This window comes from Macaca thibetana, chromosome 7, assembly GCF_024542745.1.
Source record: "Macaca thibetana thibetana isolate TM-01 chromosome 7, ASM2454274v1, whole genome shotgun sequence".
In the NCBI taxonomy this organism is placed as follows: domain Eukaryota; kingdom Metazoa; phylum Chordata; class Mammalia; order Primates; family Cercopithecidae; genus Macaca; species Macaca thibetana.
The window spans coordinates 42,922,747-42,944,890 of record NC_065584.1 but is presented as its reverse complement, the minus strand read 5'-3'; the positions used below and the strand labels follow the sequence as shown (position 1 = coordinate 42,944,890).

The following is a 22,144-nucleotide window of genomic DNA, read 5'->3' as shown; positions in this document are numbered from 1 at the left end:
AGTCCCCACTTTTACCTTGCTTTGGCAAATTTTACGGAATATGGTACCCTCTCCCTCCACCTGGATCACCAGGGTCATTGCAGCTAGATCCAGCCAGCACAGAGATATAAGAAGGTAAAACCAGACTGACAAAGCCAATGGTTCCAAGTCTGGTTGGCTTCAATTAATGTATACAAAAGCAATGGATCACTGCTATGGTCTGTCCCCAAGGGAAACCAAGGGAGAATTTTGTGGGGTCAAGGAGGGTGAGAAGGAAATGAAGGAAGAAGAAAGAGAGTTTCCTATAAAGAGCAAGGACACCAGTGGTGATGAGTGAGACCCAAGTGGATTCCTTGTCATGATAAGGGAGATGAGACACTGCAGCATTCCCTTCCCAGAATGAGAAGCCCAGACACTCCAAGGTGTGAGGTCATTATGGTCCCAGAGGGTCCAGGGCCTGCTCAGGCTTCAAGATCAGCTGGGGACTGTGGTATCTGGGAGCTGAGTGCAGGGAGGGAGGATGGAAGAGGATTACTACAACCTTCAATTTGGACCATAAGGTATGGGGGCAGTGGGAGAATCACTCCAGACAGTGTTTATGGGGAAGGTTGTGGTCTTCTTAGAAGGTGGAAGACAGGAACAGTCAATGAGAGGGAAACAGGTCCAATGTGGGCTGCTGACTGGTGGATCAGGGGAAGGAACCCAGCCCCCACACATACACACACAACACCATGCAACTCCGCCTTTCTTACTGGCTGAGGACTTAAGGTCGGAATATAGTTATCCTGGGTCAAGTTCAGAGAGGCAATACGCACAGGAGTTGGGGGAAAAAAAATCCCAAGAATCAGATATCAGCCAACAGGGAGAGGAGAAGTCATTTCTATTAGAGATTTAAGATATTCTCCACCCCCATCTTCTCTCTCTCTCTCTCTCTCTCACACACACACACACACCCCCCGAGAGAGAGAGAGGGTGGGGCTGGAGAATATCTTAAATCTCTAGTAGGAATGGCTTCTCCTCCTCCTACCGGCTGAGGTCCGATTCTTGGGATTCACACACACACACACACACACACACACACACACACACACAGAGAGAGAGAGAGAGAGAGAGAGAGAGAGAGAGAGAGAGAGAGAAAGATCTATTATGAACCTGCTAAGCAAAAATCTAATTCCAGCTTAAGGATGAAAGGTTTCATCAAGAAAATCCTTCCTGAGGCAGTGGCAAGGATGTTATCTGCTCTCGATTTCCTATCCAATCACTCCTTTTGGGACCACAGAGAGGACGACAATTCCTCTCTCCAGGCCTAGGCAGGAAATCGGGGTTAACCAGGAGGCCCTGTGTACCTGCGCCTGGCTGTCCAGCCCTCAGACACTGTTTTGCCCAGACTCTTGTACTTCTCACTTTGGCCGCAGGTCACTCAGGACAGATGCAGAGGGCAGGCCCCACCTGGTCCCAGCTTCAGCACCTCCTCGCTTCTCAGAGGCCCTTGGGGGCAGAGGCTGCCAGAGCGTGTGCTCCCTCCCAAGGGGACCCCCACCTCCCTGAGCCCGGCAAACATGTCTCCATCACTGCCATGCCAGGGCTCACCCAACACACACGGAGGATCCACACTAACTGGGGAGGGCTGTGAACCTTGTGATTGGGAGAATGCCCTCCAACCCCTGTGGCCCCAAACAGTACCTGCCAAGGCCTTGATCCGGGACCTCTCAAAGAGCCTGGCTGAGCTGTTGTCATTGTCCAGCTCGTCGTCTGGGGCATCCCAGCGGGCATTGATCCGGCTGTAAGGTGGCTGGTTGCCCACATTTTCAAACTCTGCAGCCGATGTCATGTCAGCAGGCTCTTAGCAGCTCGGCCTGCCTCAGTCTTCATGGAAGGATCCCTGGGGGACGGCAACACAGTCAGAGGGTTAGCTCTCTACCCGCTCGGACTTTTTCTCAGGGGAAACTTATTCGGAGCATCCAATGTGAGTAGATTCTGGCGGGAGCAGCACGCCGTGTCATCTGCCTGGGCATGCTTCCTACCCGGGTCTCTGGGTCGTTTGTTATAAAATATTGCAGCAGCAGCAGCAGCAGCAGCAACAGTACCGGCGGCGGTGGCGGGGATGGAGAGCTGCATGTAGCAAGGGTCAGGATGGCCAGCAGGTGGAGACGTCAGTCGCAGCCGGCCGCTTCCTCCAGACCCGCCGCCCCGCCGCAGGGAGCACCCCGGGAGAGGGGAAGCTCTCCCGGGAGCCCAGGAGCCAGAGGCTGCGGGGCACGAGCTGGGGAAAGCAACCTTCGCCCTGCGGACTGGGCCAGGACCTAACCTGGTGAGGGAGATGGGGATAGGCCAGGGGAAGGGAGAAGCTGGAAGTAGGCTGAGTCTGACGCAAATGGGAACCATGGGGAGAGATGGATGAGAGAGTTAAGCCACCACTGATGCCACCAGCCCAGGGCAGCTGCACTGGGGGGACTTCGCTCTTCCTGGAGGCTTTTCGAGAGCCCTCTGAGTTCCTTCCCAGCAGCTGGTATTCAGAAAGTGACCTTGCATTTTAGGGCTTCTTTGGAGCATGACCAGGTGCTCAGATGAGGTCTCCTGTTGAATCCCAGGACAGATTGAGCAACCCAGAGGAGCCTGCTGTCCCATCAAGCACATGGCAGTCAGGGCATCCCACGGACAATGGAACCGTGCATTGCGAGTCCATGCGATGAACCAGCACATCAGGAGCACTGGGTCTTCCCTCACCCGTCATCAATCATTCCTACTCACTCATTCATTCATTCACAATTAATTCAAATATGTACCAGGCTCCAACAAGGTGGCAGGCACTGTACTAGGCAGGGGCAAGCAAGACAGGAAAGGTCATGTCCCCATAGAGCTTGGACTCTGGTGGCAGAGACACACAATTAAGCAAGCAACTACAAGAAGGTGTGATGTATGTCATGGCTGGCTTAGGTGGGGACTTGGCGGGGACTGGCGCCAGGGAGGGGAAGTTGAAGTTTATTCCTAAAGGAAGCTTGGAGGTACCCGTGAAGGGACAGATGGGAAAGGACAAGAGTCCAAGCAAAGGGAATAAAGAGCAGGTGTAAAGTCCTGAAGCTAAGAAAGAACACAGCGGCCGGGCGCGGTGGCTCAAGCCTGTAATCCCAGCACTTTGGGAGGCCGAGATGGGAGGATCACAAGGTCAGGAGATGGAGACCATCCTGGCTAACACGGTGAAACCCTGTCTCTACTAAAAATACAAAAAATTAGCCGGGTGCGGTGGCGGGCGCCTGTAGTCCCACCTACACGGGAGGCTGAGGCAGGAGAATGGCGTGAACCCAGGAGGCGGAGCTTGCAGTGAGCCAAGATTGTGACACTGCACTCCAGCCTGGGCGACAGAGCGAGACTCCGTCTCAAAAAAAAAAAAAAAAAAAAAGAAAGAACACAGCAAGCTTTGGGAACCTTAAGAAGTAATGGGAAGGCAGGGCTGGGATCGGGGAGAAAAGTGAGGAGAGGGCCAGCGGGGCCAGGCTCGGTCTTCGATGCCCTGGGCCCTAGGAAAACTACTAGCTTTCTTCATCTGTACCTGCCATTCGCTCCTCTTTCTGGGAATCTTAAGGGACTCCAAGATCAAGTCTGTAAGAGAGCAGAGGACCCAGAGCCTTCACATCCAAGAGAGCAAAGCGGGAGGTGGGGAGGCTGTGAGGCAGACCCGTGATGGGGGTTGACAGCCAGTGAGCTGTAAGGGAGACCACTCCCTCTGTGGGTGTGTGCACCCACAGCACACACACTGGCTCACATCTGACACACTGACACACACCAGCACACACATGCGCACCCACCAGGCACACGCTTTCGGAGGCACTGAAGCACATTCACCAGCCCAAGCGTGAGATGGCAGCAAGGCTATAGCCTTATTTTTCACGTACAGACTCACTTGAGACTGCATTTTCCCCAACCTGATGAATCCATCCCACCACATCCTTTTAAGGTAAGACAGGAGCCAGGATTACCCACCCTAATTGCCTTGGGAGAAAAACCAAGGTCTGCTGCAGGAGGAGGCCTCCCCAGGGTCTTCCGGGGAATGACTGTGGCTGGGACCAAAGGCCAAACTGGAGTGCAGTTTATTCCCCTCGACCAAACAGGTTTCGGGAGGGCAGGTGGGGAAAGGACACAGTGCATGGGGACAAAGGGCATTTCCCAGCCAGGACTTGACAAAAGTGTTTACCACTCAAGAGAAGGGAAGGTGCAAGGTGGGAAAACCAGTCATCCTCCCTAAACACAGGATACCCCATGATGCCAGGCCTGTGCCCAAGGCCATATTTGTCCCTTTGAACAGCCTGTCCTCTTCTGCAGATGGACTTGCTGCTTCCAGGACTGAGATTTCGCACCCAACTGGCTGGGCAATGCTAGCTGGGAAAGATAGCCCCCGCCCCCGGCCCCATGCCTTTCCCTACTTCCCTTAAGAAACTACCACTGACTTGGTCTCTGAGCCAGAGAGGGACTGACAGGCTGACCACCTTCTGCAGGGCCAGAAGCCTGTCCAGCAGCCCCTGAGAAGGGCTGAGCTGCCAGACGCAAGAGGTGAGGTGAGATCAGACCCTGAGTGCAGGAAGTAACCGGACTCTGGCTCTCCTATTCGTCCTAGGCTATTTTTAAGAGTGGCCGAGAGAGGCCCGGGCCGTGGGGCTGGAGAGTGAGATTACCTTTGCTGTGGCTCCATAAATAAGTCTGCCCCAGAAAGATGAGCCTGAGCAGGCCGACCAGCAGTCCCGGTGTTCAAGACAAGATTGATGGCCCTGGGTGCAGAAGAGCGGCGGCTCGACAGTAATTCATCCTGCTTAAAAATGCCATCCCTCCTGCGGCCACGGCTCAGAGAAGGCAGCAGCCGGGCAGCAGCTCTGCCAGGAATGGGAAGAGATGTATATGTGTGTCTAAATACACAGCTGGAGTTTTTTGTTTTTGTTTTTGTTTTGGAAAGAGTCAGGTCCCTGAAAACAAACACCAAGGAAAGATGGTTCAGAAACGAAAGTGAGGCCCCTTTCCTTGTGCCCCTCTTCCCCTGCCATGCCCACCCCAGGCCCTGCCCAGATAGCATTCCATCAGAGTCAAGGGGGTCATGGGATGGGCCAGTACACGCAGGTAGGGAAGCTCTCGGAGAACCAGGTGTGAGAAGCAGGAAGGAAATAAATAAGAGAACAGCAAAGCTACAGATAGTTAACAAAAAGCAAACATGAAGATATGCCTGTCCAACACCAGATTTAACCCATTCTCAGTGTCACCATGTCTCTTTCTGTACTGTTACAACGGCCCTTCAAAGGCCTGGCTATAAAGAGACGACCATGACCGAAAAAAACAGCATATGTTGGGGCTCATGGTGGGGACACTTAATCAAATGGGGAGTCATGGAAATGACATTTAAATTGCTACCTGGGAGGAACTTGGAGATGAGATGATCTGGTCTCATTTTCAAGGATATAAGTCATCTGCACATCTAGAGTGGCCTTCCATGAGTCACGGAGGACCACAAATACATGGCTAAAATTAGACCTTAAATTGCAATTCAGGCCCATCAGTAAACCCAGGAAAAAAGGCATAAGTACTTCCTTGTCCATTCATTCCCCGACTCACCCACAAGTCCCCCCCAAAATTCCTTCTCTGAACCCACCTGACCCTTGTCAAAGTATAGGTGGGTCTTCTCTGGTCTCTGTGATTCTGTGCCCAGAGAGGTCCACCTGCCCCATCCATCCATCCACCTGCCCATCTAGCAGCTCTAAATGCACAGTCCAGAGTCATCCTTACCTGCCTTCTGCCACCCTCTGACCCCAGGCTATATTTTGAGTAGGATGGGACCCGAGAAGTCTTGCCCACAGCTCAGCACTGAAAAGTTCATGGGATCACACAGAGGACTCAGCTCACAGAAGGAACGTATACTTATTAATGCATTTCACAATACCACTGATGCAACTCACAGCTCCAACCTTCACATCCGCCTCTGAGGTCGGATGCTAGGCTTGGAGACTCAACCTTACATGCTATGTCCAGTTACTCCCTGGGTTGGTTAAAAACTGAGAAAGTGGTGGTAGCAGCTCCTCTCCCAGCCTGCAGGGTGCTGATGGAGCCCAAGCTAGAACCTATGTCAGCCCTCGCCGAAGCCCCAAGCAGAAGAGGCAGCTCTTCTCTTTTCTCCATCCTCTAGTCCCATAACAAAGTAAACAGCATCCTCTCCTCTTCCCTGGGTCATACAAAAGTGAGAAGCAACAAAGCACAAAGATCTACTTCCAAAGTGGGAAACCAGGGGAATACAAGGCAATGCAGGGCTGAGGAGCAGGCTGTTGCAATAGCAAGGACACTGTCTTGCTTAAACAGTATTGCTCCTTCCACTCTGTTGTTATTTTCTCTCTAGCTGTAAGGTTTGACCCCCTCACCTGTTTTCTAGTTTGTCCTGCCCCCTTATGCTACCTCAAACCTGCTTTTAACATAATTTGGTATTGTGGCAACCCGGTCAGGAGATTAAATCCTGAAGCTTCTCTGGTAATTTTTCTGTCAATCCATCACCAAAAAACGAACATCCTTCCTCTCCCTCTAATCATAATCGCATTGCATATTCACAGGCACCTTAAAGAATAGTTAAATACACAAAAACACACGTGCACACACTTACTAGAATGAGAAGCAATAAAACGTGCAGTGCAGAGTACTTACTCTAAATCCATCTGCAGCCCTTACCTCCTCCCTACTCTCAAGCTCTAGTCTGGCACCTCCATCTGCCTATCAGACATCTCCACCTAGAAATTACAGCTCAGTCTCAATATGGCTAAGACTGAGCATGGGGCTACCAGGACAGCAGAACCAGGGAGTTTCAGTATTATGGGGTAATGGTGTGGCCCAGATAAGCATGCCACCTATGGGTGACCTTTCCAGTCAATGGACACCACCAGCAGTTCCTGGACAAGCCACTTCCCTTCCCCAGAGCACATCTGCTTTTTCACACTGCAGTTCCCATCCCAACCAAGCCTGGCTATTAGTGCATCACTGATGGACTGTGGTTTGGGGTGCTTAAAGTCCCAAGATTACTACCCATGGTTGCTACTCAGGAATCTCCATGCATCTGCAATATTCTGGTCATTCTGGTGCACTGCTGTTTGGTGAGGCCTTTACTAGACACTTCTACTCCAGTTTCTGTCACCCGGCAGGGGCTTTACATGCCACAACTTGTCCACCCTCATCATGGAAAAATCTCCTACCAAGAACTGGCTCCAGTTATGCTGCAGCTGCTGGAATAGGGGTGGGGGTGGATAGGATCATAGCTCCAATCGTTCTTATAGGATTTGGTTGAGGAACAGGTGCTGCTCAGCTCTGATGTAGGGACTGGCCCATCAGCCTTCTATCGTAACAACAGTATCTATCAGCACTTCACATCCTGCACAGAGGCAAATTTCCACTGGGAACCATTAAAGGAGAGGGGAGAGATGATACTCTTATATACATATTAGGTTGGTACAAACGTAATTGTGGGTTTTGCCATTACTTTCAATGGTAAAAACCACAATTATGTTTGCACCAACCTAATAGTTTTCAAACATTATCCTCTATGGGGATTCTTGGGCTCAATATCTACACTTACAGAAACTTGTGACCCAGTCCTACCTCCTCTTATCTCTCCCAACTCACTTCTTTCAAGATAGCCACTGCCCTCCTCTCCCAGAATAAGTAACATTTTATGGCAGTTGAGTTGAAAAGTTGGATGCCCAATTTCTCTTCTGCCATGAGGACTTTTGCAGAATATCTACAGTAACTTCTCTCTTCTCTGATGAAAACTGCAGGAGGTAGTGAGGTCTCAACATTGGAAATAGTCAAGAATAGACTGGAATAATTTATTTGGCATCATCATTGAAATTATATTTATAATGTAATAACTGATTCGGAAAAGATTTTAAAAACCCATCAGATAATGGGTTGATGGGTGAACTTTCCAATGGAGGGATCAAGTTTTCAACACCCAAACTCACTGATGAATCTTAGTATCACCAAGAACAGGACAATCAGACACGTGTTCCTCCTGACATGCCACAACGTGAAGGACATCATGACCTATGATGTTCTTGCCAAAAAAGTTGAACCTGAATTTATTAATAATTAAGCTTTAGAGCTAACTTCCCATTTATAGGAATTATAGGAAATCAAGATAAATAACCACATGAGGAAGCAAAGAAACAAACCCAGAATGTAAGGCATTCTCCAGACAACTGACTCAGCTTCTTCAACAAGTCAGAGGCATTAAAACAGACAAAAAAGAGGCAGGGAGTGAGGACTGCTATAGATCAAGAGACTCAGGAGATATTATAATCAAATATAATGCACCTTGTTTGGATCTTGAATTTTAAAAAAAACACATTTACGAGGCAATCAGGGATATCTGAATTACAGATTCAATATTGATTGGTACCTAGGAATTAGTCAGTTTTGTTAGATGTGATCATGGCATTATGGTTATGTAAGAAAATGAGGTTTTTTTTGCAATGCTCAAAAATGTAGTGGGGGACATGACATGATGTCTGGGATTTGCTTAAATGTGCTTCAGCAAAATAAGAAGCAGATGAAACAAGTGGGAAACCACTTGTTGGTTATTGGCTTGGAGTGATCTACTTATGGGGGTTCATGATTCTATCCTCTCTACTTTTTATGCTTGAAATTTTGTATAATAAAAACTTTGATAAAATTGGCAGTTAATAATAAATTAAATTTGTAAAATACAGTCATATGCCCTAGGCACAACTGGAACCTAGAATAAAAGTCAACCCTTTCCCATGGTCCTAAGGTCCTTCCCATCTTCTCCAAGCTCATCTCCCCACACCCCCTACAGGTAACCTGCCAGCCTTCTTTCAGTTCTTCAAACTTGAAATGTCCTCCCCAGCTCAGGGCTCTTGTGCATGCTGTGCCCACTGCCCCAGACACTTCCTGGAGCATCTCTGCATGTCTGGCTCCTTCTCATTCCTCAGGTCTCTTCTCAGACATGGCTTTCTTGTAGAAGTCCTCCCTGCTCACCTTCTCTAAGGTAGCTCCCCGCTCTGTTAGCCTCAGTCTTTTTGACAATCTGCTTAACTCTATAGAACTTATTATAATTGTAATTATTCATGTATCTGTCTGTTTTCTCTTTTTTTTTTCTTTATGCCTAGACTATAGCCTCCTTACATGCAGCAGCCATGTCTGTCATGTCTGTCTTTTTCATTATTGTACTCCAGTGCCTAGTACTTGGCCTGGGACTTAGTAGGTGCTCAGTAAATATTATCCTCATCCTACAGACCTGATCTCAAACTCTGGAGTCTTTTTATTTACTTATTTATTTTTATTTTATTTTTTGAGACGGAGTTTCACTCTTGTTGCTCAGGCTGGAGCACAGTGGCACGATCTCGGCTCACTGTAACCTCTGCCTTCTGGAGCCTTTTTAAAGCCTTCTATCCCATCATATTCCCTGACCCACATACTCAGTTATCCCATGTACATGTACTGACTGTTTATTCAATATTTATTCATCACCAAGGCTAGTCATTAAGCCTCTGGCAGGGTCTTTCATTCATCATTTCTTTATGTTTTAAAATTCTACTTCACTCAGGCCCTCATCTCTTCCCACTTGGTCCATCTCTGTCTGTACTCAGTCCCTTCACAGTCCCTCCTGCATGGCCCCTCATGCTGACACACCCCTACTCTGTAAGCTTTCAGCAGTGCAGTCCAATCCAAAGTCCTGCACCATTTGGTGCTGAGCTCACACTCTCCTTTATGTGAACTCTGCTTTAGTCAGGAGGGCTCACATGGCCCCTGTCCCCACCATGGTGTCATGTGCCTTGACAACTTTATTTATGCCATATCCCATACCCTGATATTTAGCTACCTCTCACATCCCCTTAAAATTTAAAACAAATACAATTTTCAAACATTTAGAAACACAGGTATATCATGTTCTCAGAATCTGAGTGAGGTTGCCTTTTCCCCCCATCCAACCCCACGGATCCCCGGCTGCCTCTTTTCCCCCTCAAGTGGAGGGGGCAGGCAAGATGGGCTCAGGGAAAGCTGGTGGTGACGCATGCACTGACTCCCCCTCCTCAGTCTCACTTCCTCCCCACCAACCTCACTGCCACTTCCTCCCCACCAACCTCACTGCCACTACCAAGGGAGGTCAGATCTTTGCATTCCTTCCTGCTGCCCATTCCTCAAATCCTGGGAGAAACATGAATCTCTAGCTTTTTCTCTCTTCTGCCTTCATTTTCAGATGCACAGGTCTTTCCCATCTTTAGCAAAAGTCCTTCTTGCCATCTTCTCTCTCCTTTCTTTCAGAGCCGAAATTCTTGACAAAGTTGCCAAGGACATGAACGAGTAATTCATAGAAGTGAAAACCTAAAAAGCTAAAACCCTAAGAAGAGATACTCAAGCCCATGAGTAACCTGAGAAATGCAGATTAAAACAAGGAGACCCCACAGGCAAACATTAGCAAGCTGGGTCATGCTGAACGTAGACGCTGATGTGGAAAGGGGCTGCCTTGTGCACTGCTGGTGGGAGTGTGGACTGGCCCAGCCATTCTGGCAGGCTGTCTGCCAGGACTCAGGCAGGCTAAGTGTGACTCTACTCGCACAGGCCTAGAAGACATATGCGAGAATGTTTACTGAGGCATTGATTGTGGTGACTGGCAGGTGGAAATAACCTGTGTGTCCACCACTGGGGCAGGGCCAGGTAAAATGCGGTGAATGAACACGTGGAGGACACATGGCAATGCTGGGGGATCATAGAAACAGTGCTGAACAAAATACATAGGAAACAGAATAAGATCTATAACATCATTGGCATAATTTAAAAATATGTGCATATAAGCCAATACCCATACAAGGACATATGCAAATTAAAGGAAAACTCTTAAACACATAAAAATGGTTGTCTTTATGTGGAGTGAAGAGAATAGAAAAGGAAAATGGAAATAAAAGGAAATCAATCAATCAACCAACCACAGAGAAGGGCCTTGCCTGGAAAATGATGATGAACTGAGAAGTATGATGACCTCAGCCCTCCACTCCAGAGGTGAAAATAGATACAGTGTACTTATCTATATTCATGGTAGCTTCTAGCTTCTTCATCCCATCCTCAAGTCACTCCTCAACTCACTGAAATCTAGCTTCCATGAAGCTATTCTTGCCAAAATAGCTGATACCTCCCTTCCTTGTTACTTAAAGCAGGAGATGCTTTTCAAGTCTTATCTTACTTAGCAGCATTAGGCTCTGTTGGCCATTCCAAAATTTTCTGAAATCATTTCCTTTGTCTTCCAGGACATGCTCCTTGTTCCCTTCTTAACTTTCTGGCCCTTCCTCCTTGGCCTTCTCTGTGGGCTACTCTTCCTTGGCCTGTCTCTTAAATAGTGATGGTCCCCAAAGTTATCTCCTGGGCCCCTCCACTTCTTCCTCGGTCTACACACTGTTCCTAGGCTATTTCCTTCACTCCCATGACTTGAATTACCATCTTATGCTAATGACTTTCAAATATTCTGAATCCATCGTGTCTACCCGCCTTCAGAACATCCACCTAGAAGGCCCACAAGTCCCTCATGTTTACCCTAACCCCCAGTGGAATCTATCCTCACCCTTTTCCCATTTTTCCTGCCATGCTTCCTGTCTGTCAACATCCCAGTGGCCCAAACCAAAACCTCAGACCATGCTCCATGCCCTTCTTCCGTCTCATCACACCAGCCCTTTTTCTATCTCTCCAATCTCTGTTCTTCTCCATCTCCACTGCTCCCCACACTTCTGGCCACTGCCTTCTCAAGTCTAGTGGTTTCTGCTGGTCTTTGTATCTATATTTGTTCTTTGGCCTACCACACAAGCCCATTTTCCACACTGAAGCCAGAAAGGCCATCCTAGAATACAAAGATGACATCACTTACATACTTTAACAGCTCTTCTCTATCTCAGAAGGGAGTTTAAAACCCATAATAAATCACAGACAAAGCCCTTTGTGATCTAGTCCCTCCCTGATTACTATTTCCATCCAATCCTTCCCCCCAACTTCTCCAATCCTACATCCAGCCATAGGAACTCCATTTAGGTCCCTGGCTCTCTCTGAACATGTTATTTGCACATGCTGTTCCCTAAGCCCGAAAAATCCTTGCTCCTTTACAGAATAATTTCTTCTCTATCAGAACTCAGCCCAGCCTCATTTCCTTCAAGAAACCTCCCACCTCTGCTGGGTGTGGTGGCTCACGCCCATAATCCCAGCACTTTGGGAGTCCAAGGCAGGTGGATCACCTGAGGTTGAGAGTTCGAGACCAGCCTGGCCAACATGGTGAAACACAGGCTCTACTAAAAATACAAAAATTAGCTGGGCATGGTGATGCACACCTGTAGTGCCAGCTACTCGGGAAGGCGGAGGTGGGAGAATCACTTGAACCTGGGAGGCAGAGGTTGCAGTGAGCCAAAATTGGGCCATTGCACTCCAGCCTGGGTGACAGAGCAAGAGTCCATCTCAAAAAAAAAAAAAAAAAAAAGGGAAAAAAAAAGAAACCTCCCACCTCTACCACCATCCCCTGCAGCAGGCAGAGGTGGGGTGTTTCTTTAGTGTTCCCATCACACTCGTGCTCATCTTCATCAATGCACTTGCCACACTGTAGCATCATAGTCTAGTTCTCTGTCTCTCCCAGACTGACTGTAAGCTACCTGAGGTCAGGGACCATCCATATTCATTCTTCTTATCCCAACAGCCCAACGTAATGCCAGGTACATGAAATGAGCTAAAGATCGTTTTTGAAAAAATGGATGAGAATTGAGAAATGCAGAGTGCTGCTCCTTAAGAAGATAAAAGCAGTTCCCACAGAGGACACACCATGTGGAGGCCAATTTGGAGGTCAAGGTGGCGAGAAGGTTGGAAGCATAGCATGTTGCAGTAGCACTGTAGATTCATCATCAATGCCCTGACATTGTCCCTGTCACTCCTCCTGCCTCAACCACACATTGTTTTTTTGTTTCTTTTTTGAATTGGAGTCTCGCTCTGTCACCCAGGTTGGAGTTCAGTGGCGTGATCTTGGCTCACTGCAACCTCCGCCTCCTGGGTTCAAGCAATTCTCTTGTCTCTGCCTCTCAAGTAGCTGGGACTACAGGCGCCCGCCACCATGCCTGGCTAATTTTTGTATTTTTAGTAGAGACGGGGTTTCACCATATTGGTCAGGCTGGTCTTAAACTCCTGACCTCAGATGATCCACCTGCCTTGGCCTCCCAAAGTGCTGGGATTACAGTTGTGAGCCACCATGACTGGCTCAACCACACATTGTTAACCACCTCTTCCTCTCCTGCTAGACGGTGTGGCAAAAGGGATGGGCAGTGGCAACAGGGCCCAAATTCCTACCAACTCTACAAATCTTTTTTTTTTTTTTTTTTTGAGACAGGATTTCAATCTCGTTGCCCAGGCTGGAGTGCAGTGGCACGATCTCCACTCACTGCAATCCCTGCCTCCCAGGCTCAAGCAGTTCTCCCACCTCAGCCTCCCAAGCATCTAGGACTACAGGCACGTGCCACTATACTCGGCTAATTTTTGTATTTTTTGTAGAGGTGGTGTTTCACCTTGTTGGCCAGGCTGGTCTGGAATTCCTGATTCAAGCAGTCCACCCACCTTGGCCTCCCAACGTGCTGGGATTACAGGCATGAGCCACTGTACCCAGCCTGAATCTCTACAAATCTTGAAATCCCTTAGGACAGCTTTGACACAACCCACACCTCAATTTCCTCACCCAAAAAAATTGATAAAAGCAGCAGCTTCACATGCAGAACTTTTCTAGACAGGGAAGCCCTACCTTACTTAGTTGAGAAGTCTTTTATAGTTTCTTTCTCGTGTCACAGAAATGTCAGTCTTAGAATGGTTTCCAAACAAAAAGAGCTATTTTAAAAGTCTAACCTATAAATAATATATAAGTTATGGGTGCCAATTTACTTATTCATTCATGTTAGAGCTTTCAAAAGAATTAAGTGAAATTTTATCTTTTAAAAGTTGCTGGGGCCCACAAGGACTCCTGAGGGAACAGGGCCTGGCTAGAGGTTTTCTCATCCCTGGCCAGCATGCCTAGCCTGACTCAGTGGGGCTGTCCCCTGGGAACATTTGGGAAGGTGCTTGCAAGAGGCAGCTTTGGTACTGAGCAAAATTAAGTCCAGCTTCTTCAGGCCCTGCAGAGTCCATTCTCTTTTTCTGAAACAGAGTCTCGCTCTGTCACCCAGGCTGGAGTGCAGTGGTGCAATCTCTGCTCACTGAAACCTCCACCTCCTGGGTTCAAATGATTCTTCTGCCTCAGCTTCTTGAGTAGCTGGGATTACAGGCACTCGCCACCTTGCCCATCTAGTTTTTGTATTTTTACTAGAGACAGGGTTTCACCATGTTGGCCAGGTTGGTCTCGAACTCCTGACCTCAGATGATCTGCCTGCCTCGGCCTCCCAAAGTGCTGGGATTATAGGCGCGAGCCACCTCACCCAGCCCAGAGTCAGTTCCTGGTGTGCACAATCTCCCAGGTCTGCAGGGAGAGCAGCATTCCACCATTAGAGTCGATTCAGCCCTGTGGTGGGCTCTGCTGACAGGCAGCCACCAGCTACCAGCTCCTGCTGTCCCTCTGCTGCTCAGGAAAGATACTTGGCTCTTTATAGGATTATGTTGCAGAGCTCAGAGCTAGAAAGGGAATCTGAAACATACTAAGGCCTTTATGTATATTGTTCCATTGAATACCCACCCATACTCAAAAACTGTTAGATATTATTATTGTTATTACTGCCATTATTATTCCCATTCTATCCAAATAGAAGACCTAAGTTGAAATCCTGTCCTACTTAGCAATGATGTGTTCTTCTACAGCTCACTTAATGACTCAGTACCTCAGTTTCCCTACCTATAAAATGAGATTGGTGGGGTCTACCATTATCCATATTCTGCTTTCTGCACGCACAGCTTGGAGGCACCTTCCAGTTGTCCTTGCAGTTAGGTGAGGCTGTGAGGTTGAATGAGCAGAAATGATGTGCACCACTTCAAGGTCTTAGCCATAAAATCTTTCCCATCATTCTTACTCTTTGCTCTAAATTCCTAGAACCTAGAGGATGGGCCATAAGGTGGAAAGAACTGAATTTCCTGGATGACTTTCAGGAGCAAAGCCTCCCCCTCGATTTACACTGATATACTAGCCTATGATTTGAGCAAAAGATAAAATTTCATTTTGGAGTCTTTATTGGAGCAGTTAGGGTGCCCTAATTAATACACTCACCACCTACCACATAAAGCTGCTGCACAGATTAAATGAAGTTATATGAAAATAATGTATAAACTGTATAGTAACAGATTGCCTCAGGGTATTATTTACAAATAACATACAATGTCTCTCGGTATTGAGTTTGTGGGTCTGCTCAATATGCTGTCATGGCAAAATGAAAAAAAGGGTACGGTCGGTGGGGTTTATTGTCATTTCCCCATCGCCCCTTCTGTGACCCTCTTTCTCCTTCGTCCCTGCCTCAAACATCCCTGCCCTCCTAACCTCCAAGTTGACTGACTCAAGCAGTGCTCCTTCAGACCTAGCGGTTATCCTACTTCGAAACAAAATTGACTTTGACAACCTAATTTCCTTTCGTTGTAAACTCCTTGAAGGGAAGGATGCCATTTTCACCTGGAGGTCTTAAAAGTGCCTTGCACATGGTAGGTACTCAATTAGTACATGTTAATTGGATGGAACAGATGTAACTATCCACCTTCCTAAGGAGCCAGAGTATCCCTCTCAGGGAACACATCTGAATAAAGGCCTATGGAAATATAATATATTACTCAAAGGAGGGACATCTTCTGCAAGAGGAAATTTAGGAGCCAAATCAGGCTAATGGGTGAGAAATGGCTGGTCAGACAGGCTCTTCAGCACCTTCAAATCATGCAAGAAAGGCAGCTGTCTATTGCAGCTACAGAGAAAATGAGCTCTTCCCAGAGAATCCCTGAAAGATGCAGACTTCTCAATGTATAACTTGTGCTAGGAGGCAGACCCTTGGCAGGGGAAAGAAGCTGTCCAAGGTTAAAGAATGTGCTGGGGAGGGTGTCAGAATGAAGTCCAGATTTCCTGTCTCCTGGAGGCTCAGACCTCTTATTCTCACTGCTGGCCTCTTCATAACCAAGAGATTTGATAAATTTTCCAACCCTATTCTAGCATCTTGTATTTAATTATGGAATCAAGACAAGCACTCACAAGTAGGTTGACACTTTTATGTACTCATGAATTCAAGTATTTACTCAACAACAGCAACCTACAGCCTATTACATCCTTACCTATAAATATAAGAGAAAATGGGCAAGATCTAAAAACATTAAAGAAAGAAACCGAAGATCTAAATAAATGGGGAAATATACCATGCCTAGGGATTGGAAGAATCAATATTGTTAAGATGTCAATTCTCTCTAAACTGATCTATAAACTCAAAGCAATGCCAGTCAATATCCTAGGAGAACTGTTTTTGATAAATCAGCAAGCTGATTTTTTTTCAATTTTTACTTTTTTGAGACGGAGTTTTGCTCTTGTTGCCTGGGCTGGAGTGCAGTGGTGCGATCTCGGCTCACTGCAACCTCTGCCTTCCAGGTTCAAGCGATTCTCCTGCCTCAGCCTCCCGAGTAGCGGGAATACAGGTGCCTGTCACCACGCCCGGCTAATTTTTGTATTTTTAGTAGAGATGGGGTTTCACCCTGTTGGCCAGGCAGGTCTTGAACTCCTGACCTCTGGTGATCCACCCGCCTTGGCCTCCCAAAGTGCTGGGATTACAGGCGTGAGCCCCCGCGTCCGGCCAACAAGCTGATTTTTAAAATTTCTATGGAAAGGCTAAGAAAATAGAATAGACAAAGCCATTTTGAAAGAAAAACCAAACTGGAGGACTTACATTACCTGATTTCAAGACTTACCACAAAGCTACGGTCATCAAGATAGAATAGTATGGCAAGAGGATAGACATATATATCAATGGAATAGAGTCCAGAGATAGATTGACATATATGGCCAATTGGTTTCCAACAGAGGTACAAAAACAACTTGATGGAGAAAGGATAGTCTTTTTAACAAATTCCACTGGAACAACTGGATATCCATATGCAAAAAAAGTGAACCTTGACCCATACCTCATACCATGTACAGAAATTAATTCAAAATGGATTATTGATCTAAATATAAAACCTACAACCATAAAATTTCCATTAAAAAAATCAGAAGAAAATCTTTGTGACATTGGGTTAAGCAAAATATTTTAAACACTAAAAGTATAATCCATAAAAGATCAGGTATCATAAAAGAAAGATTTGATCAATTTGACCACCAAAATTAAAAATGTAAAATACAAGCCCTAGACTAGGAGGAATGTTTGCAAAACATGTATCTGATAAAGTAGTTGTATTCAGAATATATAAAAAACTCAAAACTCATCAATAAAAAAATCTCAATTTAAAATGAGCAAAAGATTTGTACAGATGCTTTACCTAAAAAAGAAATATAATAACAAATAAGCACATGAAAGTGTGCTCAAATTCATTTGTCATTAGGAAAATGTAAATTAAAACCACAGGTAGACACCACTCTATATCTATTAGAGTGGCTTTAAAAAAAAAAAAAAGTTCTGCAGTTTCTTATAAAGTTTAACATACCATATTTACCATATGACTAGCAATTCCATTCCCAGGTACTTACCTGAGAGAAATGAAAACATGTTCACACAAAAGCCTCTATGCAAATATTTAGGGCTGGGCGCAGTGATTCACGTCTGTAATCTCAACACTTTAGAGGGCAAGGCGGGCGATCACCTGAGGTCAGGAGTTTGAGACCAGCCTGACCAAAATGGTGGAACCCCATCTCTACTAAAAATACAAAAATTAGCCTGGGGTGGTGGTGTGTGCCTGTAATTCCAGCTACCCGGGAGGCTGAGGCAGTAGAATTGCTTGAACCCGGGAGGTGGAGGTTGCAGTGAGCCAAAATCACGCCACTGCACTCCAGCTTGGGCGACATGAGTGAAACTGTTTCAAAAAAGAAAAAGAAAAAAAAGCCTCTATGCAAATATTTATAGTGGCTTTATTTATACTGACTAAAACTTGGAAACAACCTAAATGTTCATCAGATTGGCGAATAGATAAACCAATTGTGGTACACTTACAAAATGGACTACTATTCAGTGGTAAAAGGGTAAGAATTGATATATACACAACATGAATGTATCACATATGCATTCTGCTAAGCAAAAGAAGCTGGACTGAACAGCCTGCTCACTGTCTGATTAAATGTATATGCTGTCCTAGAAAAGGCAAAACTATAGGGACAAGAAACAAATCAGTGGTTGCCAGGGGTTAGGATTGTAGGGTTGGGGAAATAGGTTGACAGAAAGGAGCATGAGGGAATTTTGGAGGTTGATTTTGATGGTGGTGATACAACTATATATATTTGTCAAAACCTATAGAAATTTGTGAATTTTACTGTATGTAAATTATGCTTTGATAGACATAAAAGTAACATATTAAAACTAAAAATATAAATAAACATAAATGAAAAGATTAAAAGCAAATAATTATGGAGCACTTACTACCTGGCAGTCCCATTGCCATAAACTGCTCTGATGAGAAAAATGTCAAATAATTATCGTAATTTATTTTTAAATAATGCAAGATTTTTCTTGAGCAAGATTCTATAGTGGAAGTTTATGAATTATTTCCTAAGGTTGCCTAACACATGGTATATTAATACCAATGATACAACAAGATAGAGCTATGCAAGTGTCAAGAGAGAGGCATAAATAAGTGCCAGAGAATTTCAGAGTCAGAGAGAATACTTAAAGCTACAGAAATTAAAGAAGGCTTCATGGAAGACACGGCATCTGAGCTGGGTGCTGATAAAAGAGAATGATGATCTTTATTGTCTATGTAAACAATGCCTATCAGAAAGTTATCTCCTGCAATTTCTCTCTGATCTGCTTATGACCCTGTGAGACAGGTGGGAAAGGTACTATTAATTTCAGTTTCAGTTAAACAAACTAAGACTTAGAGATCAAGTTCCTTTCTTGGCAGAACCAACGCTTGAACTCATGTCTTCTGAGAGTTTGTTATGTGTTCTGCTCCATGATGTTCCCATTCAGAAGAAAAACTCTGCCTTTTCAGAAGATGGGGAAAGACTGCTAATGGCCCATTTCCACCTTAGGATCCCTCCAAGTGAATCAGCTACTTCTCACCTTTCTCCTGGCCATTGAGAATACCCCACGAGGCTAACATCATTATTTGAGCCTTTCCTGCTTATGAAAGCAAAAGCCAAGAGAGTAAAGACTTTTTGTGACATTTGTTTAGATTCATGCTTTAAAGGTCTCAAAGTATCTTTTATAAATGCTAAAAAAGCAAAAGTCTTGAAAGTTACAAGGACTGCTGCAAAGGCATGGTCAAATATGTAATTCTGAAATCATGTAAGATGCAACCTCAGAACTTGTGGAGTGAATTATTAAAGCTGCACTCATTATTGCAGTGGACCAGTTCCCCAAAAGAACTATGAGGCTATTCTAAGAAGCTTCTTGCTACCTGAAGGAGAGAACATATTCACACACCTCACCTGGCTGAGCTGTGACCCACAGAGCCCTTTCTTCACCATCCCTTCACATTTGACACACACGTACTGAGCTCCTTACTTCTGGAGTCTGTCGATGTGATCAACATTGGGCTACACAGAAGGGAGATCAGCAATAGAGCAGAGTCCTCTAGGGAGGAGACCACAGGACAGAGAGGTGGATAGGGCCTGTAGAACTTGCTGCTATTGCCATACAAGACAGTACCATTATAAACATCAATTTAATTATCCAAATATTTCCCAAAGGGATGCTATATATGTGTTCCTTATCCTCAAGGAGCTTACAGTCAGGAAGGTAATTTAAACATTTCTTATTGGCACAGCTGGAAAAACTGCTTCTCTCTGTGCTTCAGTTTCCTCACCCAGTTAATAGGAAGTAAATTTCTCCAGCTATGAAGCTATTGTCATTGTATATTTACTGAGAGTTTACCTTGTGCCTGGCATTGGATTTTGTAAACCCCATTACATCGTCTCCTCAGAACAACCCTGAGTGCAAGCCACTCTCCTTATCCCTATTTTATAAGTTAGGAAACTGAGGTTAGAGGGTTCAGTGACTTGCCCCAGCACATCAGCCTGTAAATGACAGAGCCAGGATTCAAACGCAGGCAGTATGGGTCAGAGCCCCTGCCCTTACCTCCTGTGATCACTGCCCTGTCAACCGAGCCAGACCCAAGCCCTCTGCAGGAAGGAATGTGGAGATCAAAGGAGTGGGGAGGTTATAAACAGTTTTTAAATCATCTGAGACGAATTCTTCCACTTCCAGCTCAACACCAGGCAACAAGAGCATCGAGAAAGGCAACAGGAAAGAAAGACGATCTGCGCTGGAGGCCCAAAAGGCTCTTTAGGGTCACAGCTAATCCACACCCTGAGATTTCAAAACACAGAATGCACTGGGTCTCTAGCCTGCGTCAGATCCACATTTCTTGTGAGGATTGCCAAGCACTTTTTCCCCGAAATCAACACAGACGTAGAGAAGATAGGAAAGCATTGTGGGTAACATTCCCAGGACAGACCAGTGGCAGAGTCAGAGGGAAATGTCTATGTCCAATCTCCCAGCTGCCCTCTGACATCCCACTTTTTTTGGGGGGGCGTCTTTCTTTAACACAGCACATATTTACCTATATGCAGAAGGGAAACCCCAGTGTATGGAACTAGAAGAGGGTTTCTTGCAGAAGGTGTCCCAAGGTGTCGCAGTTTGATAACACTTTCCTCATATCTGTTAAAGAGTGCGGCAAATGTTATCTGGAAGCACCCGGGACAAGAGCACCCCCAGTTCTGAGCACTGTAACTGGGCTACTCAGAAGTTTCACTGAACGGCACGTCAGTGCCTTACCAATAGTCACACTGAGCTGCTTGCAAAGTAACTGCCACCACATTCCTCTCTTAAAGTGGCCTGATTCCAAACAACTTGCCTAGAGCAAGGGGCAGAAGAGCTGCCAAGTGCCTGCCGTTCCCAGGAAGGCACGTGTGCGGGGCCATGGTGGTGGACACATAAGCCAGCATAGGTCATTTGAAAGGTGCAGAGAAGTGAGTGGTCATTGCTAAAATAGTCTGCAAGCAACTCTAAAACGCTTGCCACACCTCATTTCCTAGTACATGGTAGCAGTACTCCTCCATTCAGCAAGGGCTGGAGCCAGTTTCCAGAAAGAGCCAGAGGATAGCAGGCAGGGGATTTCATGGCAGAAATAGTATTCTAAGGTGACTTTGATCTGGGGACGTGAACCAGGCAGTACGGCATAGTGGTTAGGTATATCTGGAGTTAGAATGCCTGGGGATGTCTCCAGACTTAGCCACTTAGTAACTGGGAGGCCCTAGGCTATTTAGTTAAAGTCTGTAAGCCTCTATTTCTTCATCTATAAGATGAAGTTAATAATAGTCATCAGCTCACAGCACTGCTGTTTGGATCAAATGAGATAATGTATTTAAAGTCCTTAATAGAGTGTCAGGCAAGGAGTATACAGGCTCTGAACCTGTGTGGTCTACAAACATTGCTCTAAGGCTGCTGCTGTTTCCACAGCCCAGAAGAACAAATTGTTAGCCCCGTTTGTGCCTCAGTTTCTCCAATTATAAAACGGCAACTACACCCCCCTCTACTTGTGGCACTTAAAAATGGGGACATATAGGCTGGATGCAGTGGCTTATGTCTGTAATCCCAACACTTTGGGAGGCCAAGGCAGGAGGATCACTTGAACCCAGGAGTTTGAGACCAGCGTGGGCAACATAGAGAGACCCTGTCTCTATAAAAAAAAAAAAATTAGCCAGGCATGGTGGCAGACACCTATAGTCCCAGCTATTTGAGAGGCTGGGGTGGAAGGATCACTTGAGCCTGGGGTTGAGGCTGCAGTGAGCTGTGATCACACCACTGCACTCCAGTCTGTGTGACAGAACGAGACCCTGTCTCAAAAAAAAAAGGGGTAGGGGAGACACGTAGAAGTAGAAAATTTTTAACATCAGACATAGGCTATCTAGCGTTTACATGGGTAATGGCCATCTTGCCCTTTTTGTGCATCTGTGTAGATTCTGTAAATACTGGATGACAGGTTTCTGATGAAAACAAACAGCCTGTATTTTGTGCTTCTCAAG

At 46.0% G+C, this 22,144-nt stretch overlaps 3 protein-coding genes across 5 annotated transcripts in view; 2 read left to right on the top strand and 1 right to left on the bottom strand.

Annotated features, from left to right (window-relative positions):
- Window positions 1-22,144, top strand: part of LOC126959764 (peptidyl-prolyl cis-trans isomerase A-like) — a 399,629-nt gene that overhangs the window by 102,280 nt on the left and 275,205 nt on the right. The gene's annotated exons all lie outside the window — the stretch shown is intronic.
- Window positions 1-22,144, top strand: part of CHURC1 (churchill domain containing 1) — a 476,524-nt gene that overhangs the window by 357,144 nt on the left and 97,236 nt on the right. The gene's annotated exons all lie outside the window — the stretch shown is intronic.
- SPTB (spectrin beta, erythrocytic) overlaps window positions 1-22,144 on the bottom strand; it is a 137,183-nt gene that overhangs the window by 77,448 nt on the left and 37,591 nt on the right. For 2 of the 3 annotated variants that reach the window (XM_050799238.1, XM_050799240.1), the window contains exon 2: window positions 1,663-1,861. In XM_050799238.1, coding sequence (XP_050655195.1) covers window positions 1,663-1,810 — 148 coding nt within the window. In that variant the 5' untranslated portion in view covers window positions 1,811-1,861. Of the gene's footprint in view, window positions 1-1,662; window positions 1,862-4,649; window positions 4,925-22,144 lie in introns of those variants that run through there. The other variant, XM_050799239.1, reaches the window with a different exon arrangement.